This window comes from Oryctolagus cuniculus, chromosome 7 (assembly GCF_051225735.1).
Source record: "Oryctolagus cuniculus isolate XC-2025 breed Fujian yellow rabbit chromosome 7, ASM5122573v1, whole genome shotgun sequence".
In the NCBI taxonomy this organism is placed as follows: Eukaryota; Metazoa; Chordata; class Mammalia; order Lagomorpha; family Leporidae; genus Oryctolagus; species Oryctolagus cuniculus.
Window position 1 is genome coordinate 129,949,803 of NC_142873.1, and position 20,729 is coordinate 129,970,531.

At 52.8% G+C, this 20,729-nt stretch overlaps 1 protein-coding gene across 17 annotated transcripts in view; it reads right to left on the reverse strand.

Moving 5' to 3' along the window:
• Positions 1-20,729, reverse strand: part of ST3GAL3 (ST3 beta-galactoside alpha-2,3-sialyltransferase 3) — a 230,118-nt gene that overhangs the window by 47,135 nt on the left and 162,254 nt on the right. Inside the window, exon 6 of one of the 17 annotated variants that reach the window (XM_089300811.1) lies at positions 5,648-13,010. The exons of the other annotated variants lie outside the window; for them this stretch is intronic. Within the exon in view, the coding sequence (XP_089156937.1) occupies positions 12,737-13,010 (274 nt within the window). The 3' untranslated portion in view covers positions 5,648-12,736. Of the gene's footprint in view, positions 1-5,647; positions 13,011-20,729 lie in introns of those variants that run through there. 17 annotated transcript variants of the gene reach the window in all.

Genomic DNA, 20,729 nt, shown 5'->3' on the forward strand with positions numbered 1-20,729 from the left:
TTAAAGTGACCTTGTTCGTGGCGCCTTCTCTCCCATGTCTGCTAGTTCCTGACTTTGGAGAATGTAAGCTCCGGGTGGATGGGGAGCCCTGTTTTTGTTCACTGCCCTGTCCCCCAGCACTGAGAACTGTGCCTGGCCAAACAGATGAGAGCAAATACTGGCTGTGTGAGCTCAGACATTTGCTTCCCACAAATCCACAAAACTGCCTGTCTCTGCTCATTTTCTCCTCCTGCCCTCCCAGGAGAGTTGAGCAAATCTCCACTCTTCTGGCAAAGGTCAGTCTCTACATGCGTGCAGTGTCTCCAGCTCTTTGGAGTAAAGCAAGGCTGAGGTCCTGACGACGGCCTGCGAGGCTGCCGGTGACGTTGACTCCCTTACTGTCCCCTGACCTCATCCAGCCCTCGGCACCACAGACACACTCCCTGCTGGAATGTGCGTCCAGACCTCCCTCATCTCCTCACCTCCTTCCCAGTCTCCACTGAACCGTCACCCTCCTAGTTCAGGTTTTCACTCGCTCCTGTCCCCTTTTCCCATTTCCCCCATTTATCTCGTACTAATTAACTAAACAATTTACTTCTTTTAACATTTATTTGAAAGAGTGAAAGAGAGGACATAGACACACACACACACACACACACACACACACACACACACAGATCTTCCATCCGCTGTTTCACTTCCCAAATGCCTGCAACAGCCGGGACTGGGCCAGGAGGCTAGAACTCCATCAGATCTCCCACGTGGGTGGCAGGGGTCCAAGCACTTGGGCCATCTTCTGCTGCTTTTTTAGGTGCATTAGCAGGGAGATAGATTGGAAGCCGAGCAGCTAGGACTTGAACTAGTGCTTGGATTTTGGATGCCAGCATCGCAGGTGGGGCTTAACCCGCTGTGCCACGTGCCAGTCTCAATCATTTATGCCTTAGCTGTTTGTAGCCTGCATTTTTCTGGTAGAATATAAACTTCATGGTAGAATTTGGAGGTGAGGAGAGCACCCTGGATTAGCTGACTGGGCCCCGACGGGGGAGGGTTTCACCCAGCAAAGAACAAAGGGCCATGTGACCACGGGAGCTGAGACTGGAGGGGTGCAACCACAGAACAAGAGATGCTGGCCTCCACCAGGAGCCGGGAGAGGGGAGGAAGGGACGTCCCCTGGGGCACTGGGAAACAGTAAGACCCCGCTGACGCTACAGACGCCGACTCCAGACTGTGGCTCCCAGCACTGTGAGGAAAATCAACACGGGATGCCACGTTCTGAGCCCTGCACACCTGGGGAATTCCTAGACGGGAAGGGTCCCGCCACGTTTTCCCTCTGCTTAGGAGACGACAGGGCAGGGAACACGCAGGGGCTGTCCTGTCAGATGAGACCCTTGACCTTCAGAGGAGGGGCTGGAGAAGACAGCTCAGGGAGGGGCCCAAGGCAGTCACCACCTTCTGCTCTGTCTCATCACTGCTTCCCATGGGGAACATGACTGTCACAGGAGGGTTCAGGACCCAGACAGGCAGATGCCTGTGCCCAGTCGGTGGCTGCTAAGTCTCCGCCTGAAACCTAGCCCCAAGCCCTGGAAAACATATCCGGCTATGCCTGCACATCTGGACCGAGATGGCCTACTGGTACTCCTAGACTCCATAGATTTTTTAAAAACCAGAATATTATCTCATCATCTTCCCCTGAAATGACTTTTTATTCCCCCCCACCCCCCAGGAATTAAAAAATGAACATCCAAGTCACAGGCTAAGGGGAAATCTGTCTGGTTGGTCACTGTCCTTAGGGCCTTGAATGTGGCCTGGCTGCGGCTCTCAGTGGGGAAGTGGGGGGGGGGGGAGATTGGGGGGCAGCTGCACTGGCCAGCAAAGCTCCAAGTCCCTGTACCTGTGAGGCTGGGTGACGTCCCATGCCTTGGTACTGCACCACATGGGCAATGTATCCAGGCAGACTGCTCTTGAACTTCCCCAGCTGGGACTTGGCTGCTGCAGGAAGTACTTGAGCTGCCTTCTCTAGTCCAGTGGTCTCAGCATTGTCCTGACTTCAGAGATCTTGGATGAGACTGCAGAGGCAGAACTCTCTTTCCCAAACCAACTCATCAACTGTCAAACAGGGTAGGCCAAGCCAGGGACAAGTAGAAACCTCACCTGCTACGGATCTGAGGCCAAGATGCACAGGAGAACTGTGCTATGCGAGAAGTCCTATCCCTGTACAGAAACAGACGCTGTTGCTGCCACTACTTCTGCCCGTTCTCAACTCTACAGGTGTCCTGACCCCTGCAGATCTAAGAGGCCCTGTATCTGAACTCACAATAAAAGGAGAGGAGCTCCAAGATCAGCTGTCTTCTCACCATGCTCTGTCTTTACCACTACTTGCCCAGTACACCTAGAACAGTCCCTGGCATTTTGTGCGGACCCAAGGAAGACATGAATGTGCACGGGGCAGGGACCTGTCACAGCCTTATGCTAACAGCATTCGACTTCTTCTTTTTTTTTTAAGATTATTTATTTATTTAGCCGGCGCCGCGGCTCACTAGGCTAATCCTCCGCCTTGCGGCGCTGGCACACCGGGTTCTAGTCCTGGTCGGGGCACCAGATTCTGTCCTGGTTGCCCCTCTTCCAGGCCAGCTCTCTGCTGTGGCCAGGGAGTGCAGTGGAGGATGGCCCAAGTGCTTGGGCCCTGCACCCCATGGGAGACCAGGATAAGTACCTGGCTCCTGCCATCGGATCAGCGCGGTGCGCAGGCTGCAGCGCGCTGGCCGTGGCGGCCATTGGAGGGTGAACCAACGGCAAAGGAAGACCTTTCTCTCTGTCTCTCTCTCTCACTGTCCACTCTGCCTGTCCAAAAAAAAAAAAAAAAAAAGATTATTTATTTATTTGACAGGTAGAGTTACAGACAGTGAGAGAGAGAGAGAGAGAGAGAGAGAGAGACAGAAAGATCTTCCTTCCATTGGTTCACTCCCCAAATGGCCACAATGGCCAGAGCTACACCGATTCGAAGCCAGGAGCCAGGTGCTTCTTTCTGGTTTCCCACACGGGTGCAGGGCCCAAGCACTTGGGCCATCCTCCACTGCCTTCCCGGGCCACAGCAGAGAGCTGGACTGGAAGAGGAACAACCGGGACTTGAACCAGAGGATTAACCTAGTGCGCCACGGCGCTGGCCCCTCGACTTCTTCTTTTCACACCCACTCTTCCTAGCTCTCCTACTGCCTGCTGCACCCAGCACCCCCTGGCTATCCAGCTGACCTCTAGGGACAAGAAGTGGAGACTTGCTGGAGATCACTCTAGCTACATGGCACCTGCCTAAGACAGAGTCCAGCACACAGGCAAGTCCCAGCCCACCGTCTCCTCCTTGGAGGACCTTCAGAAGCTCCACATTACTGACTCAGGTGCAAACCCCGGGGCTCCCCTGCCCACTGTACCTTACAATAGCCCTTACTCACCCTTGTGCCCCGAACTTCTGATGCTTGACCAACCAAGTCTGCTCTGTGACCCGAGCTGCCTTTCTAGCAGCCTTGCCCATGCCACAGACTCACCATGATGCTTACATGTGGCCAAAATCAGCACCCAGTTCCTTAGCAGGTCATTCTCTATCTTCCCCCACCCCAACCACAGGTTCAGTCAAAAAATGAAGTGAGGGGTGGACATTTGAGGTGGCAGTTAAGACACCATGTGCAACCCACTTTGTAGTACCTGGCTTTGCATTCCAGCTTCACTCCTGCCTCCAGCTTCCTGCTAAAGTAGTTGGGCCCCTGCTACTTGCATGGGAGACCTGGATTCAGTTCATGGCTTCCTGGCTTTGGCCTGGTCTAGCCCTGGCTGTTGCGGGCTTTTGGGGGGAGTGAGCCACTGGGTGGGAGATCTCTCTCTATCTCTCTCCCTTTCAAATACAATAAATAAAAAACACCATGAGGAAGAGAAACTAACACAATTAGCATTGGTCTGTTTTTTTTTTTTTAAGCATTGGTCTTAATACTCACATTGTATTCCTTCCTCAGCAGGAGGAAGGGGAGAAGAGTTTCCTTCTAAACCTAGAAACTGGTAAACTCCAAGGAGGCCCACCTTGACATCCCCTCCCCTCCCCAGCTCAGCTATCTGCTCCTCAACCATCTCCTAGACTGGGTCATTGTTAATTACTGAAGCCCTCTCGAATCTCAGTCTCATGCTCTCACTTTCTGATAACTGCGTCTACTCATACATGAGTGCCTGTAGCTCATTTGCTCTTGTAGCTGAACTCTAACATACTGGAGCCATCCGTTCACATCCTTCGCCTCTGTATGTCCGCACAGCACTTGCGAAATTCCAAGTCAATCATTATAGTCATTCCCCTGCATGCATCCTCAGCTTCCTTACTCCCCTCTCACTTGGCAAAAACACAGCTTTGCTTCAATTCCAATTCCTCCCTACTCAGAGCAGGGGCCTGCCCAGCTGAATGTGGCTGGGTGGCTTCACTCAAAATTCAAGTGAGAGCCTTGCACTGCCAGGCAGTCATCCACGTGCCAGCAGCCCAGTCACTTCTCCCAGTCTCTGAGATGACTTCAGATCTTCTCTCTCCACACTTCAGCACCCCTTCCCTTAGCTGTGTTCCCAACAGACGGCCTTGTTAACCCTGCAGAGAGGTATCTGACAATGAGAACAGACTGGCGAGGAGCTCCACCCCGCCACAGTCTCACAATCTCCTCTGTTTGAACTGTCCCTACTTGTACCTAAGGCCAGCTTTATGCCCTAGGCCTTATCCCTTTCCATTTACTGAAAGACACTGCTCCAAGAAGTCTTCACTCCTACATAATCTTGTTTCTGGATTAGTTCCACGAGCATACAAATATGTTGTTGTTTCTCTCATAATAATCTCTCTCTCCCTCTTCATTTTTAAGGTTGTAAAACTTGCCCTCTTCCAATTTATATTATTTTACAAATTCTAACATAGAAAAGTTAAAAGAACAGTACAGTGATCATCCATATAGCTACCATGTAGATTTATTGATCTCTTGAAAGAGTTGTCTACACTCACCTTCACCAAATCTCTCTCTTGAATGCATTCTAACAACCCCTGAACTGGATCCTTCAAGGTCACTGATTATTACTGCTACATTACTAAATCCAATGGTCAAGTCTTACTTGACTTAACATTATTTTAAGAATTTACTTATTTGAAATGTAGAGCTACAGAGAAAGAGATCTTCCATCACTGCTTCACTTCCCAAATGGCTGCAGAACTCCATCCAGGTCTTCACGCTGGTGCAGGCACTTGGGCACCTCCCAAGCTGCTTTTGCAGGTATATTGGCAGGGAGCTGGATGGAAAGTGGAGCAGCCAGGACTTGAACCGATGCTCATATGGGATGCTGGTGTTGCAGGTGGCTTCACCCACCATGCCACAGCACCAGGTCCTTACTTGACTTACTCCTACAGTGACTATACCTTCTGATTTGCCTGGGTTCAATCTTGGTTTACGTGTGCTATCCTGGAGCAGTCAGTATTGTCCACTTTCACTCTGTAGAGTGTGCTAGCTTGGACAATAACATACACACTCACCCTACCTACCAGCAAGAGTACTGCTCCCAGTGAACTTTCCACTCCTCTTGAAACACTCTGGTCTCCAGAATATCCCATTCTCCTGGTTTTCCTACTTCTACGCCGGGCACTCCTCTCTCTTATTCTCTTTAATTTTTATTTCCCATCTCTCACACAATTAAATATGTCTTAAAGATCTTATTTATCTATTTATTTATTTATTTGACAGGCAGAGTTAGAGAGAGGCAGAGACAGAGAGGGGGAGGTTTTCCAACTGCTGGTTCAATCCCCAGATGGCCACAACAGCTGGAGTTGTGCCAAACCGAAGCCAGGAGCTTTTTCTGGGTCTCCCACAGGTATACAGGGACCCAAGGACTTGGGCCATCTTCCACTGCTTTCCCAGGTCATAGCAGAGAGCTGGATTGGAAGTGGAGCAGCTGGGACACAAACCGGCGCCCATATAGGATGCCGACATTGCAGGTGGAGGCTTTACCCGTTCCGCAACAGCACCAGCCCCACAATTAAATATTGGTGTCTCCCAGGGCTCAGTCTTGGCTTCTGCTGTCTATCTACATTCCCGTATTTGGTGACCTCATTCATCTTCATAGCCTAGGCATCCCCCAAACCTCAGACATGAGTATGTCCCTCCTGTCTTGGTATCTCCACCTGGATATCCGAGAGGCATCCCTAACTTCACACGTTTAAACCGGAGCTTCTAACGCTCGTCCTGAAACCTGCTCTTCTTGCAGTCATCGCTCCAGCTGAGCACCTTTATTCCCCAGCTGCTCAGGCTGAGCACGAGGTCAGCCTGGGTTCCTCTCTCTCCCACCCACACTCTGCACTGGCAGCCGATCCGTCAGCTTTCCCTTCAGAACACATCTGCACATGATGATTTCTTACCTCGTCCACCGTGGCCCAAGTCATTACCGTCAGTTCTCCTATGGTTTGTTATAACAGCCTCGCAACTGGACTCCCTGCTTTGCAACCCTTTCTTCTCATCAAGGCAGCCAGAGGGATCCTTCAAAACCTAAGTCAAAAGCCTCCATCCTCATCATGACCTGGACTGTCCCAGGACCCAGACTTTTCTCCTCTTTCTCTCCTTTTCTTTTATTGCTTCCCAAACCTTCAACATGGGCCTCTCTCCTGTTTCCAGATAGTCACAAAGCTTTTTTTTTTTTTTTAAGATTTTATTTATTTGACAGAGTTACAGAGAGAGGTAGATGAAGAGAGAGAGAGAGAGAGAGAAGAGAGAGAGAGAGAAAGTCTTCCATCTGCTGGTTCACTCCCCAAATGGCCGCAACAGCCGCAGCTGAGCCGATCCGAAGCCAGGAGCTTCTTCCAGGTCTCCCATGTGACTGCCAGGGCCCAAGCACTTGAGCCATCCTCTGCTACCCTTCCAGGCACTTTAGCAGGGAGCTGGATTGGAAGTGGAGCAGCTGGGACTTGAACCAGCGCCCATATGAGATGCTGGCACTGCAGGCCAGGGCTTTAACCAGCTGCACCACAGCGCCGGCCCCCTCCACAGAGCTTTTGCAAGGGCTGTTTTCTCTTTCCCCAAAGTATCGGGCAGGCTCCTCCTTAACTTCTTTCAGATTTCTACTTCAAAGTCACCTCGCCTTTCTCCGCTGCCCTATTTAAAATGCTGATCCTCCCTGGGTGGCAGCAGGTGACAGCTCAAGTACTCAGATGCCCAATACCTCACTGGAGACACGGATTGAGTTCTTGGCTCCTGGGTTTGACCTGGCTCAGCCCTGCTGTTACAGGCGCTTAGGGAGTGAACCCGAAGGTGGAAGATCTATCGCTATCTTTATCTTCTCTGTATTTCAAACACATAGAAACTTAAAAATGGTGATCCTGGCAAGAGCCTAGAGGATAAGACACTTGCAGCCCCCCGTCACAGTGCAGGGGTGTAAGTCCTGCTCTGCTCCTGACTCAGCTCCCTGGCAACACGGACCTGGGAGGCAGTGGTGATGGATCCAGTAACTGGGTTCCTGCCATCACATGGGAGACCTGGATTGAGTTCTTGGTTCTTGGTTTTGGCCTCAGTCCAGCTCTGGCTGTTTTAGGCATTTGGGGAGCAGGCCAGCAGATATGAGCTCTCTGTCAAAGAAATAAAAAATAATGAAGGGAGCTGACATTGTGGTATAGCGGGTAAATCCACTACTTGCAATGCTGGCATCCCACATGGCTGCCAGTTCAAGATTTGGCTGTTCCATTTCTAATCTGGGCAAGCAGCAGAAGATGGTCTAAGTACCTGGGCCCCTGCCACCCCCGTGGGAGACCTGAAAGTTCCTGGCTCTAGCTTTGCCCTGGCCCAGCCCTGGCTTATTATAGCCATCTGGCGAGTGAACCAGTGGATGAAAGACCTCTCTCTGTCTCTCTCTCTCTCTCTGTCACACTGCCTTTCAAATAGATAAATAACCCTTTACAAAATAACGAAAAAAACCGTGGACCTCCCTCAAACTTTGATTTTCCATTGCTGCTGCATCCCCCACAATCTGTCGTGTCTTAGGGATGAGTTTTGTTTCTTTGCTGGCTGATTTCCTGCTGTTCCGCTGCACATCTCAGGGGTGAATCTTGGTTCCCTGACGGCTGCTCCGCTGGCGTGAAGCGGCATGAAGGCACTGCTCCGCCTCCAGCACCTGCAGGCAGAAGCTGCCGTGCAGCGGAGACTCACTGAACACTTGTTGAGCAAAGCATCTGAGCCGGGCCGAGGATGCCTCCTACCTCGCGGTTCTGCTGGACGTGAAAGGAGGTAAGGCGTGCGAGGTTCTTGGCACAGGGGTTGCTCAGTAACTGCCAGCTTCCTCCGCCTCCTTCCTCCCCTCCAGGTTTTGGTATCAGCCATGCTCTCCTCCCCACTAAGGGAGTGCCAGGTCAGAGGCAGCGCTGACAGCAGGAGCCGCCTCACCAATGGCCACCAATGGCCACCAGCGGCCCCAGCCAGCACCCCCCAGCTCTGACATTCATTTCTGCTCCCATCAGGAAGCTGAAGGCTCTGCCGTCACAGGGGGAGGCTCTCAGCTGTCCTATGCTCCTACCAGCTCTTCACAGCCACAGCCCTGGGGCTTTGGTGCCTCATGCCCTAGACCCTCCCACATAGTGCAGCAGCATGGCCCCCACAGCCTCTCTCCAGAGCTCCCCATCAGGCTGCTCTGGGACTGCTGGTGTCTGTGTGCAGCCTGCCAGACGCAGTGCCCCAGACACCACCTGCTGCTGTCCTCCCAGGAGAGGAGCATCTTGGGAGCCATGCATCCTGGTCCGGTTGCTCACCCTGGAAAGGACTCAGTCCCATCCCAGTCCCAAGCTCAGCAATCTTTTCCTCACTTGAGGAACCGAGGCTGTTTCGTGTGCACGACTCCCCCAGGAAGCACGGTCAACCTGGGCCAAGGCTTCTGGACCAGGGGTCAGGTCTGTTAGAATCCCAGCCCCTGCACTCAGAGGACAGCAGCCACCGGAGGACAGTCCCACGGGCGCACTCAGCCCAGCCTGGCCTGCTGCTCGGCTGCTCGGCCGTCTTTGGGTCACCCTAGGAAGCAGTCTGTTCCATTCTCTGCACTCCGCAAACTTCCAGTCCCATGAGGCTGTCCGCTGTGCTCAGCACACACCCGTGTTCTGCTTTCCAGGGGAAGGAGAAGCCGCCACAGGGGACCCATCACTTTTGCTCTGTACACGCACATCTGTCTGGACTTCCACCACTCTCCCCGGCTATGGGATGGAGCGAGCTGTCACTCCTCCTGGGACCACAGGCCCATTCCTCCCCTGTCCTTAGGGACCTTCACGCATCGACTGTCCCATCATGCTCTTCTGTGGTCGTCCTCTTTACAATCGTGGTCACACCACCCCCAGCTGCACAAGCTTGGCTGGCAACAGTCCGTGGGCATGAACTACAGGCCTCGCGTCCCCACGCTGCTCTGTCAGTGTCACGCAACTCCCATCCCCACCCCTGTGAAGACACGGCTGTTGCCAAGGCCTCCACCTCTAGTTCCATCCTTGAGCTCTTCCTGCCTCGTTTCCCATGGGCTTTCCACACTCGTCTCGACACCAGACTAGAGCAGCGATGGCCGTCTGTCCCCAGCCTTCCTGGGAGGGCCTTGCTCTGCCTTGTCCTGGGCTCTCTTCCCCCAGGTTTGGGCGCCCTTGCTCCCATAGCCTGGCCTACAGCTGCTGTGACCCGGCGGCACAGCCACACTCACGCTCGACTGCAACTCAACCGGGCTCCTGGGATTCCTCCTGCAGGTCCACTCACAGTGCTGACAGATCGGTAAGTTTCCAATGAACGCTCACGAAATGATCACCATCACCTTTCTCTTACCTATGATCTTTCATTACACCATATCAGCCTCGCTTCAGGAAACCTTTCTGAATAAGGAAGGGTGGGATATTCCCCTTCGTGGACACACAAAGACACTCAGGATCAAAGAGCTCAAGCGATTTGGCCAAAGTGAGCTGGTGCTGAGCCAGGGTTTCTGATGCCAGAGTCTGGAACTCTGCAGCACTTACTCAAGGGATGAGTGCCAGCATGGGGCACTCACAGGCCACACGTGGACTGTGCTGAGGTCCCAGGGGAGCACATGCAAATGCCCTTTTGGGCAGGATCAGCAAGGTATGAGAGATGGACGGCAAGGTGGCCTAGAAGGCAGGCTGCCCAGAGGGTCCAGTGCCTGGCTAACAATCCTACTCACTGCCTATGGAGCACGGGCAAGAGCCTGCTCTGGGCTTACCTCAGTCCCTGTTTTACATATACTGTTTGGACTAAGATAGAATGGCTCCACCACCAAGATATATGTAAGACAAAGAGAAAGGAAAGGAAAGGTTTATGCTGGAGGCCCAGGGAGGGTCCACAAAGCTGCAGAGCGGCAGCCACCTTGCCAGGCATGGCCTGGGCTCATGAATTCCAGCAGATACACCAAGCTGAAAGGGAAAGGGGCCTGGGTGCAGTGTGTTGAAAATCGGCTCAGGGCCAATGTGATTTGACCAGGAAGAGCTGTGTCTCGGGTCCCAGGCATTACAAGGAACACCAGGAAGGGGGAGCAGCTTGCCTCATCTCCTCCCTGTGGGACCCCTGCGTAAACCCACGCTGTGCTGTGGGGGTCTCCTCAAGGAAACAGCAGCCACATGCAACTGACCCACAGAAGAGACCCCGGTGACAGCCAGGGCAGAGAGCCTGGAGGCCCACAGCACCAGCTTCAAATCCCTGCACAGCTGCCGAGAACAGGGGTTAGGCCTGCTCTGTGTGGCTGTGGCAGGCAGGACCAGGACCGCAGGGGAAGCTACAGCGAGCCCAAGTTTGACTTTTTGGAGTCAAAACTCTCAGATTACTGAAATGGACCAGGCTGCTTCTCCAGACCCAGAGTCCCCGGCAGTTACATAGGGGATGGCCCAGGCGATCTCCACGGGATGGGGATTCTGAGACACAGGGCTCTAGGCCCACTGAGCCCAGGAAACTGGCAGGAGCTATCCGCTCCCTGGACTGAGGACAGCCCTGAAGAGGTAGCAGGTGCAGCCGCCAGCCTAACCTCCACGGCCAAGGCTGCAAGTCGGCTACTGGGTGCTGGTGTCCAGGGACTCTCGGTAGGGCTGTCTACAGTTGAGCTAAGCTGCTTTCTCTCTTTAAAAGGGAAAGCTTGAAAGGAAGGGAGGCTGTGGGAGACTATTTCCATCTCGGGTGTCTATCCCAAAGCTCTGGTATTTTGCCAGGATTTAAGCACCACATACACAACACTGTTAAAAATAAACCCTTGATTGAACCGAAGGCGTGGGAGAGAGGGGACAGCCAGGCGACTCTGCCAGTGGGTGGGGGGGGTGGGCAAGGAGAGGAGCCTTGTACCCAGAGACCCTGGGAAGGGTTTAATTCTGGGAGAGTTATGCAGACTCAAGGGGACCAAGGGCCAGGCCAACATCGGCCCTCGCTGCTCCTTTCCAGGAAGAACTGCCCAGTGAGTGGCCTGCTCTGGGTGTGCCCAGGACATAAGCCAGCCGCAGGGTTCTCCCAGGACCGAGTCTGCCATTTTTCAGCCCTGAGTGCCAGCCTGAGGGACGAATGTCAGGGAAAGAAGACAAGGGGCAGCAAGCCAAGAAAGGTCAGTGATGTCAGCAGCCACAGAGAGGCCAACGGCAGGGAGGCCAGAGAGAGGCCTCCTACATTTAGCTGTTGGGAGGTTCTTCTGATTTGTGTTTGAAGGATTCCAGACTTTTCCTCCCATAAACAGACATTTCATATAAATCGAAGTGTCTCATGTATGCAGTTCTGAAACCTGCTTTTAAAAACTCTAACAGTCATGTGTGGGTCACGGCAGTCAGCGCACACTGCCACTGCCACTTTTCACGACTGCATGCTATTTCATCACGTGCACACAGGCTATTAATCATTCTGGGCCGACAGACATTTAGGCCATTTCCAAGTGTTTGCTCTTAATATAAACACACTGCAACAAGCACATCCCACTAATGCATACACAGATACGGTTATTTCCGTGTGTTAAATATTCAGAAGTGGAATCGCTGGATAAACAGAAGCCACACTTCATTTATCTTTAAAAATCTATTCCTGTGTGTCTTTATTTTTTTTAAAGCTTCATTTGTTTATTTTTAAACGATTTATTTGAAAGGCAAAGTAACAGGAGAGATTTTCTACCTGCCTGTTTATTACCCAAGTGGCTGCAATAGCCAAGGCTGGGCCAGGCTGAAGCCAGCAAATCCATCCAGGTCTCCCATGTGGATGGCAGGAACCCAAGTCTGTGGGGCATCACCTGCTGCCTCCCAGGTGCATCAGCAGGAAGCTGGACTCAAAGCAGAGAGATGACGCGATCCAGGTGCTCTGATACAAGATGTGGGAGTCCCAGGCAATGGCTTAACCCAATGTCACAATGCTGCCCCATTATTATTATTTTTTAATCTATTTGAAGGTAGAAATGGGGAGGGGAAGGAGAGAGATACGGATCTTCTATCTGCTGGTTCACTCGACAAATGTCGACAACATCTGGGGAAGCTCAGGGCCTAATAAGCCAGCCCAGAATCCTGTCCAGGTCTCCCACGTGGGTGGCAGGGATCCACGTACTTCAGCCTGCTGCTTCCCAGTGTGAGCATTAGCAGCAAGCTGGGTAGAAAAGCAGAAGGGAACCTGAACCCAGGCTCTCTGACGTGGCACGTGGGCATCTCAAGCAGCGTTTTACCCACTGTGTGGCACACTCACCCCAGAATCCGCATTTTATACTTTACTATACATTGCATCTCATAATTTCAGAAAACAAAATTTGTTCTCTCCTTATCTCCTCCCATATCTCTGGCCATTCTTGTCCACTCCCCTCCATCATTTCTTCTTATAAATCTCTTACATGTTGGCATTCCCCAGAGCTTTGTCCGTTGGTTTTCTTTTTCTTCTTTCAAAATTAAAACCAGGGGGGCGGCGCTGTGGCAGAGTGGGTAAAGCTGCTGCCTGCTGTGCCAGCATCCCATATGGGCGCCAGTTCGAGTCCCAGATACTCCACTGCCGATCCAGCTCTCTTCTGATGGCCTGGGAAAACAGTAGAAGATGGCCCAAGTGTTTGGGCCCCTGCACCCACGTGGTAGACCTGGAAGAAGCTCCTGGCTTCTGGCTTTGGATCGGCGTAGTTCTGGCCATTGTGGCCATCTGGGGAGCGAACCAGTGGATGGAAGACCTCCCTCTCTCTCTCTCTCTCTCTCTCTGCCTATGCCTCTACCTCTCTAACTCTGCCTTTCAAACAAATAAATAAATTTAAAAAAAAATTAAAAACAGGCCAGTGCCGCAGCTCACTTGGCTAATCCTCTGCCTGCAGTACTGGCACTCTGGGTTCTAGTCCCGGTCCGGGTGCCGGATTCTGTCCGGTTGCTCCTCTTCCAGTCTAGCTCTCTGCTGTGGCCCGGGAGTACAGTGGAGGATGGCCCAGGTCCTTGGGCTGTGCACCCGCATGGGAGACCAGAAGAAGCACCTGGCTCCTGGCTTCGGATCGGCACAGCGCGCTGGTTGTTACGGCCATTAGTGGAGTGAACCAACGGAAAAGGAAGACCTTTCTTTCTGTCTCTCTCTCTCTCTGTCTAACTCTGCCTGTCAAAAAAAAAATAAAAATAAAAATAAAAACAGGGTGGGCATTTGGTACAACAGTTGAGATGCCCTGCGACCAGGTCCTGGCTCTCCTTCCAATTCCAGCTTCCTGCTAATGTGCACCCTGGGAGGCAGCAGGTACTTGGGTCCCTGCCACCGGTGTGGGAGACTTGGATTAAGTTCTAGGCTCTCTGGCTTCTGCCTGGCCAAACCTTGCCCAAATGTTGCAGGGGATATTTGGGGAGTGAACTCAGCAAAGGGAAGGTCTCTCCTTGTATTTGTCTCTGTCACTTTCTCACCTTAAAATACATAAAATATAAATATATAATTTTTAAAAAAGATTTATTTATTTGAAAGTCAGAGTTACACAGAGAGAGGACAGTCAGAGAGAGAAAGAGGGAGAGAGAGGTCTTCCATCCGCTGGTTCACTCCCCAACTGGCTGCAATGGCCGGAGCTGCACTGATCCAAAGCCAGGAGCCAGGAGCTTCCTCCGGGTCTCCCACATCAGTGCAGGGGCCCCCCACATCAGTGCAGGGGCCCAAGGACTTGGGCCATCTTCTACTGCTTTCCCAGGCCATGGCAGAGAGCTGGATAGGAAGTGGAGCAGCCAGGACTTGAACTGAAGCCCTTAAGAGATGCTGGCACTGCAGGCAGTGGCTTTATCCATTATGCCACAGTGCTGGCCCCTAAATACATAATTTTTAAAAAATTACAAACTGAAATGTCAAGAAGGTACCACAAGTATGGACACTGGGCCCAGTGTAAGACAACAAGAAGCAGTAGGGTTGTGGCAAGTTGGAGTTGCATGCTGCCTAAAACTTCTCATGTTAAAAACACTGTGCTGGGGCCGGCACTGTGGTATAGCGGATAAAGCAGCCTCTGCAGTGCCGGCATCCTATATGGGCACCAGTTCGAGTCCTGGCCGCTCCACTTCCAATCCAGCTCTCGGCTATGGCCTGGGAAAGCAGTAGAAGACGGCCCAAGTGCTTGAGCCCCTGCACCCTTATGGGAGACCTGGAAAAAGCTCCTGGCTCCTGGTTTCAGATAGGCCCAGCTCCAGCCGTTTTCACCATCTGGGGAGTAAACCAGCAGATGGAAGACCTCTCTCTCTCACTCGCTCGCGCGCTCTCTCTCTCTCTCTCGGTCTCTGCCTCTGCCCCTCTGTAACTCTGCCTTTCAAATAAATAAAAAATAAATATTAAAAAAGAGGAGAGAGATGGAGCTCCTTTAAAAAAAAAAAAACAAAGCAGGTGGATCTGGCTTGTAAGCTGCTGGTTTGGGAGCCAGTTTTACACACTTGCCCTGCACGACCCTATTCACCCCCAAAACTTCACCCAAGCGCTGACAACTCCCCATGCATCACCTCCAGCTCTGACCTCTCCCCTCTGAACTACAGACCCACAAATGCAAATGACCATCTGCCTCTCTCTTAGAGCATCCCAGCAGCACATCAAATTCATTCCAGCCACAACTGCAGGCATGACCTCTGTCCTTTCCTCTTCCTGCTCAGAGCCAGAAATCTGAACCCAGAAACAACTGCCCTTCTTGGGTCCCTTAGCTCCATGAAAGCCACTCCCCTTTTTCCTGTCTTTGAAGCCAGAAACTTAGGAGTCGGCCCAGAATCTTCCCTCTCTCTGACCTTCCATATTTAGTTCATCTTCAAGTCAGTTCTGGAGCAGGTACTGCTGGGTGCTAGGACTGGCCAGAGAGGAAAAACATGTAGTCCCTGGCCCAGAGGGGGACGTGGGTAGTGATGACATCACACCACGCAGTGCTGGTGGGGGGAGTGGTATGGGCTGAGAAGAGAATTGCCCTCTAGGGCATTCTGGGAGAAGAGGAGGGACACTTAGGCTGCATCCCCCACGGTCCTCACAGTCTCTACTCTCCATCTCCATGACTCTGTCTTCCTAGGCCCTATTTTTCAAGTTCCCTCTCTCAGTATGGAATACTGGGACAGAGTAATCTTTCAAAACAGCAAATCACTCTCCTGTCTCTTGGCTAAGAGGTGGCACTAATCCCTTGGTCCTTCTGGACAGAATCTGAAGTCCTGAGGGAGTGACTTGCAAGGATTCCCAGATCCGGCCCCGGAAAACTCCTCTGGCCTTGCGTTCCAGCATTCTGGGGCACAATACCAGGCCCAGCCCAGCCGGCCCACTGTGGTTCTCTGAGCGATTGTGTGTGCCCCACCTGCCCGGTTTACGCATCCTCTGTTTTACAAGGCCAGCTGTGCTATGTTTCCGCCACCTGGTTCCCATGTCATCTTTGAGGCTTGGTGAAATGCCACCTTCTTCAACAACCCTTCCCTGGCCGCTTCTGCCCTGAAAGACAACTCCTCCCAGTGCTGCAGGCTCACAGCAGAGGAGGAAAAGAAACTCCCCAGGCATCTGCCCCAGATGTGGAAGGGGGCTAAGACACACCCTTACCTTGATGTCTCTGAGAAGAGGCAGCGTTGAGAGAATAGGGGAGTGTGGAGCAGACCGTGGTGACTCCAAGGAAATGCAGAGCTCCTTAGCTCTGGCTGAACATGGCCTTCAGAAGCCAGGAAAACCTCAGCTCCCCTGGCATCACAAGCAGCAGGTTAAGCCGCCATCCCACATGACTGCCGGTCCGAGTCCCGGCTGCTCCACTTCCGATCCAGCTCTCTGCTAATGGCCTGGGAAAGCAGCAGCAGATGGCCCAAGTGCTTGGGTTCCTGAGAGATCTGGGTGGAGTTCCAGACTCCTGGCTTCGCCTGGCCCAGCCCCAGCCGTGCAGCCATTCGGGGAGTGAACCAGTGGATGGAAGATCTCTGTCTCTCCCTCTCAAATAATAAAATCGTTTTAAAAACAAAACTTCAGCCCCACAGATCACATATTTTGGGGAGCTGCAGGCATGATGTATCCCTGACCACTGACACTTAGAGCACTCACCTCTGACGAATGCAAAACAAAGACACACAGAAAGAACTTTCAACTGAATGATGGTGACACCCATCACCAGTGAAACAATGAAAAGGTCTTGTCTGGCTTTAAAAAAAATTTTTTTTTAAGATTCTCTTTATTTATTTGAGAGGTAGAGTTACAGACATAGAGGGGAAGAGACAGAGAGAGGTCTTCCATCCACAGGTTCACTCCCCAAATGGCTGCCACAGACACAGCTGGGATGAATCAGGAGCTTCTTCTGGGTCTCTCATGTGGGTGCAGGGGCCCAAGCACTTGGGCCATCTTCCTCTGCTTTCCCAGGCCATTAGCAGAGAGCTGGATCGGAAGAGGCGCAGCTGGGACACGAACTGGCGCCCACTTGGAATGCCAGCTTCACAGGCCACAGCTTAGCCTTCCTCACCACAGCGTCAGTCCCCTTCTCTGACTTTTTAATGCAAGAAGCTGGGGCAGCATTGTGGTGCAGCAGGTTAAGCCACAGCCTGCAAGGCCAGCATCCTATACAAGCACCAGTTCCGAGTCTGGCTGCTCTACTTTCCAATCCAGCTTCCTGCTAACACGCCTGGGAAGGCAGCACAAGATGGCCCAGAGTTGGCCAGCCCTGGCTGTTGTGGCCATTTGGGGGAGTGAACCAGTGGATGGAAGAACTCTCTGTGTAACTCTGTTTTTCAAATAAATACATCTTTTTAAAAAAACCCATCAAATTAAAAAAACACAGGAAGCAGATAACTAGAATTAAGGTCACGAAGACTTACAAGCGATAACGGCAAGGGAAGAGGGAGCCTAGAAGCCCATCTTAGAACAAAAGGCCTCCCCGAGCCCCCAGTTTAGTCAGGTGTTGCTTTCTGAGTGTTCAGGGCACCTTATACGGACAACCCCCTGTATAGCTTGGTCTTCATGCCTGACTCTTCTCCACTGTGGTTCAAAGGGTAGGGATTACTTCTGTCCCTTAGCATCCAGAGCGGAGCCCAGCACGTGGAAGTTTGGGCACACAGGTATTGAGGTGAGGAGTCTGGTGGCAAAAAAGGGTCATGGACACGAGTTGGCCACAGGACTGCCTATATAAACAGCATTCACTGGGGCCAGCGCTGTGGCGCAGGGGGTTAACACCATGGCCTGAATCGCTGGCATCCCATATGGGCACTGGTTCTAGTCCCGGCTGCTCCTCTTCAATCCAGCTCCCTGCTGTGGCCTGGGAAGGCAGTACAAGATGGCCCAAAGTCCTTAGGCCCCTGCACCCCTAAGGGAGACCCAGAAGAAGCTCCTGACTCCTGGTTCCAGATCAGCACAGCTCTGGCTGTTGCGGCCATCTGGGGAGTGAACCATCGGACGGAAGATCTCTGTGTAACTCTGACTTTCAAATAAATGTGTGCGTGTGTGTGTGTATATATATATATATATATATATATATATATATATATATATATATAAACAGCGTTCACAGCAATACTATCGACGACAGAGAGAAAAATCCCAGGAGGAGGTGGGTGCTCCCAGCTCCCAGGATGCCCCACGAGAGCCTCAACCACAGCATTTCCCCGAGAGAACTCCCGGCAGCCCCTACCCAGGACACCGTGTCATCACAGCGCAGATCTGCCTTTCCTCCTACCCACACCCGCCCCCCACCCAGTCAGCTCATGTAGCCACTTCTCCCCTTAAACTTGGAGAACCCAGGCCTGCCCTCATCTCCGCCTCCCAGGGGCCCCCTCCTCCAACGCTCCTCCCCATTTCAGGCACATCTAATGCTGTCCTTCCCTCCATGCTCAGAAACCTTGCCTGACTTGTAACAAAGTGCAGACTTCTCAGCAAGACACCCACGGCTCTCACGGCCTGTGCTGGTGCTCCAGATAGGCCAGATTACCTGCAAGCTGTGTCTCCTCAGTGCCAGTGCCTTCCCCAGGAGCCTTGCCCGTCCAGTCTCTAAAACTGTCCTCCAGCAGGTGGCAAGGGTGTCATCCCTTAAGCCTCTCCTGCCTGTAGTGTGGTCGGGTGTCCCTCTGGGAGCATGCACGACTCCCCGGGCTTGCTCTGGGCCTGCAGTCACCACACTGCCCATCCACTGTAACTCCTGGGAGGCAACAGCTGTTTCTTATTTGTCACTGCCCCCAGAGCTCTGTGCAAGGCCTGGCACAGGATGGGTGCTTAGGGAGCTGGGGAGGGGGCAGAATCTTCCTAGGGGGGTGAGGTGAATGGTTACCAAGGGGCAGGGTCCAGATGGGGACCCGGGAGGTGCTGATCTGGCTGGAGGCCTGGTCCCAGCCCTCCGCAGAGGTGGAGGACATGGAGGAAGCTTCTCCCATGGTCCCCCCACCCACCAAGGGCTCTGCCATGCTGGAGCCTCTGCAGGGGGCTCCCAGGATTAAGACCACATGCTGTGCAGACACGCCCAGTTCGGGGAGGGGCGGGGGATGGTGGTGCTCTGACTTAAACGCTGGAGCCGCACTTCCCCAAGTCATTTGTCATCCTTTATGGGCTTTGAAGCGGAAGCAGAAACTGCTCACCCAAAGTCTGAAGCTTTTCGTGACTTGTGCGGAAGAAATGTCATCAACAGTCTTTTGTTTGGGCCTGACTGGGCTGTGTGTGCCAAGAAGGCTTGCTCAGAGGCGCCTTTTCAGATGTCATTTCTGTCTGTGAACAGTCCTGGTCCGGGCAAAGTCCCTCGGAAGCCAGCTTTGCGAGGCTCCAGAGCTGCCATCCTGATTCCTGTCACAGCCTGCAGAGCTACTGTGTGACAGCCTGCAGCCCAGGGCAGGCGTGGGCCTCCCCCACAGCCCCCTGCGACGGCTAGAATGTGTTCTGTCCCCAGCAAAATGCATGTGGAGGCTGGAGGCCCAAGGTAATGGTGTAGTAGGTAGGGTAGGCAGGGCTTCTAGCACACGTTTTGGGTTGGGGGCACCCCTCTTGGAGAGGACCACTGCCTGGGGCTCGAGGGACTGCTCTTCAGTGCCATGTTGCATGAACGTCCAGCTACCAGAGTCTGAGCCACATCAGCTTCTTTCCTTATGCATCACCCAGTAGTGAATGGACAACAGGCTGAGACGCCACTCGTTCAGTAACGGAAGGTGCGGTGGCCAGGTCAGGGCCAGGTGCTTGGATGCAGAGATGGGGGTGCACCCAGCCAAGTCTCCCACTTTTCCACCTGGCTCTGATGTCACCAGAACCCTGAGGTGCAACTCTAGCTTACTCCCCTAATGGCGAACTTAGACCAGAACTACATTTTACTTTTATAAATTTTCATTTATTTGAAAGGCAGACACACACACGCAGAGAGAAACAGAAATAAACACAGAGACATCCCCCATCTGCTGGGAGCCCTGCCCACAAAGGCCAGGGCTGGGCCAGGCTGAAGTCAGGAGCCAAGAACTCAATCCAGGTCTCCACGTGGGTGGCCAGGACTCAAGTACTTGAGTCATCACCTGCTGCCTCTCAGGGTGCACGTTAGCTGGAAACTGGAATTGGAGGTGGGGCTAGGACTCCAACCCAGGCACCGGCATCCTAACCACTGCACCAAACACTCGCCTCATGTCTGCACCATGTCCGCCACAGTGCCTGACACTCAATAAAAATGCACCGCACGACTGAACAGACACGAGCCAGTTGAGGGAGACCGCCAAACTCGATGTTTGGAGGGAAGAGTGGTCTAGAATCTGACATCTCTCATTGCTGCTGGGGGTGGGGGAGGAGGCCAGTGCTGCAGGAAAGGAATCCACACAGCAGGCTCGGGGGAAGCAGAGCACACAAATGGGGCAGCGGGATCCTGCTTCCACCTGTCACCGAAGCCTGAGGAGTGTGGCAACAGGACAGGTAAGGGCAAGGGAAACGGGAGCGTCCGCAGTTCACTGGGTCAACAAGTGTGGCCCAAGGCAAACCAGAAATAAAGACAGATAAGGATTAGTAGGTGGGAGCTACAGTGCCAGGTCCAGAAACTTTACCAATGGGCTTGCACAAAGGATGGTGGCAGAGCTGGCGTTTAGCATAGGGGTTAAGATGCTGCTCACAGGGCACTGTGGTGTAGTAGATTAAGCCTCTGTCTGTAGCGCTGGCATCCCATATGTGTGCTGGTTCAAGTCCTGTCTGCTTCACTTCCTTCCAGCTCTCTGCTGATAGCCTGGGAAAGCAGTGGAAGACAGCCTATGTGCTTGGGCCCCTGTACCCATATGGGAGACCAGGAAGAAGCTCCTGGCTCCTGGCTTCAGATCAGCCCAGTTCCAGCCTTTGTGGCCATTTGGGGAATGAACAAGCAGATGGAGA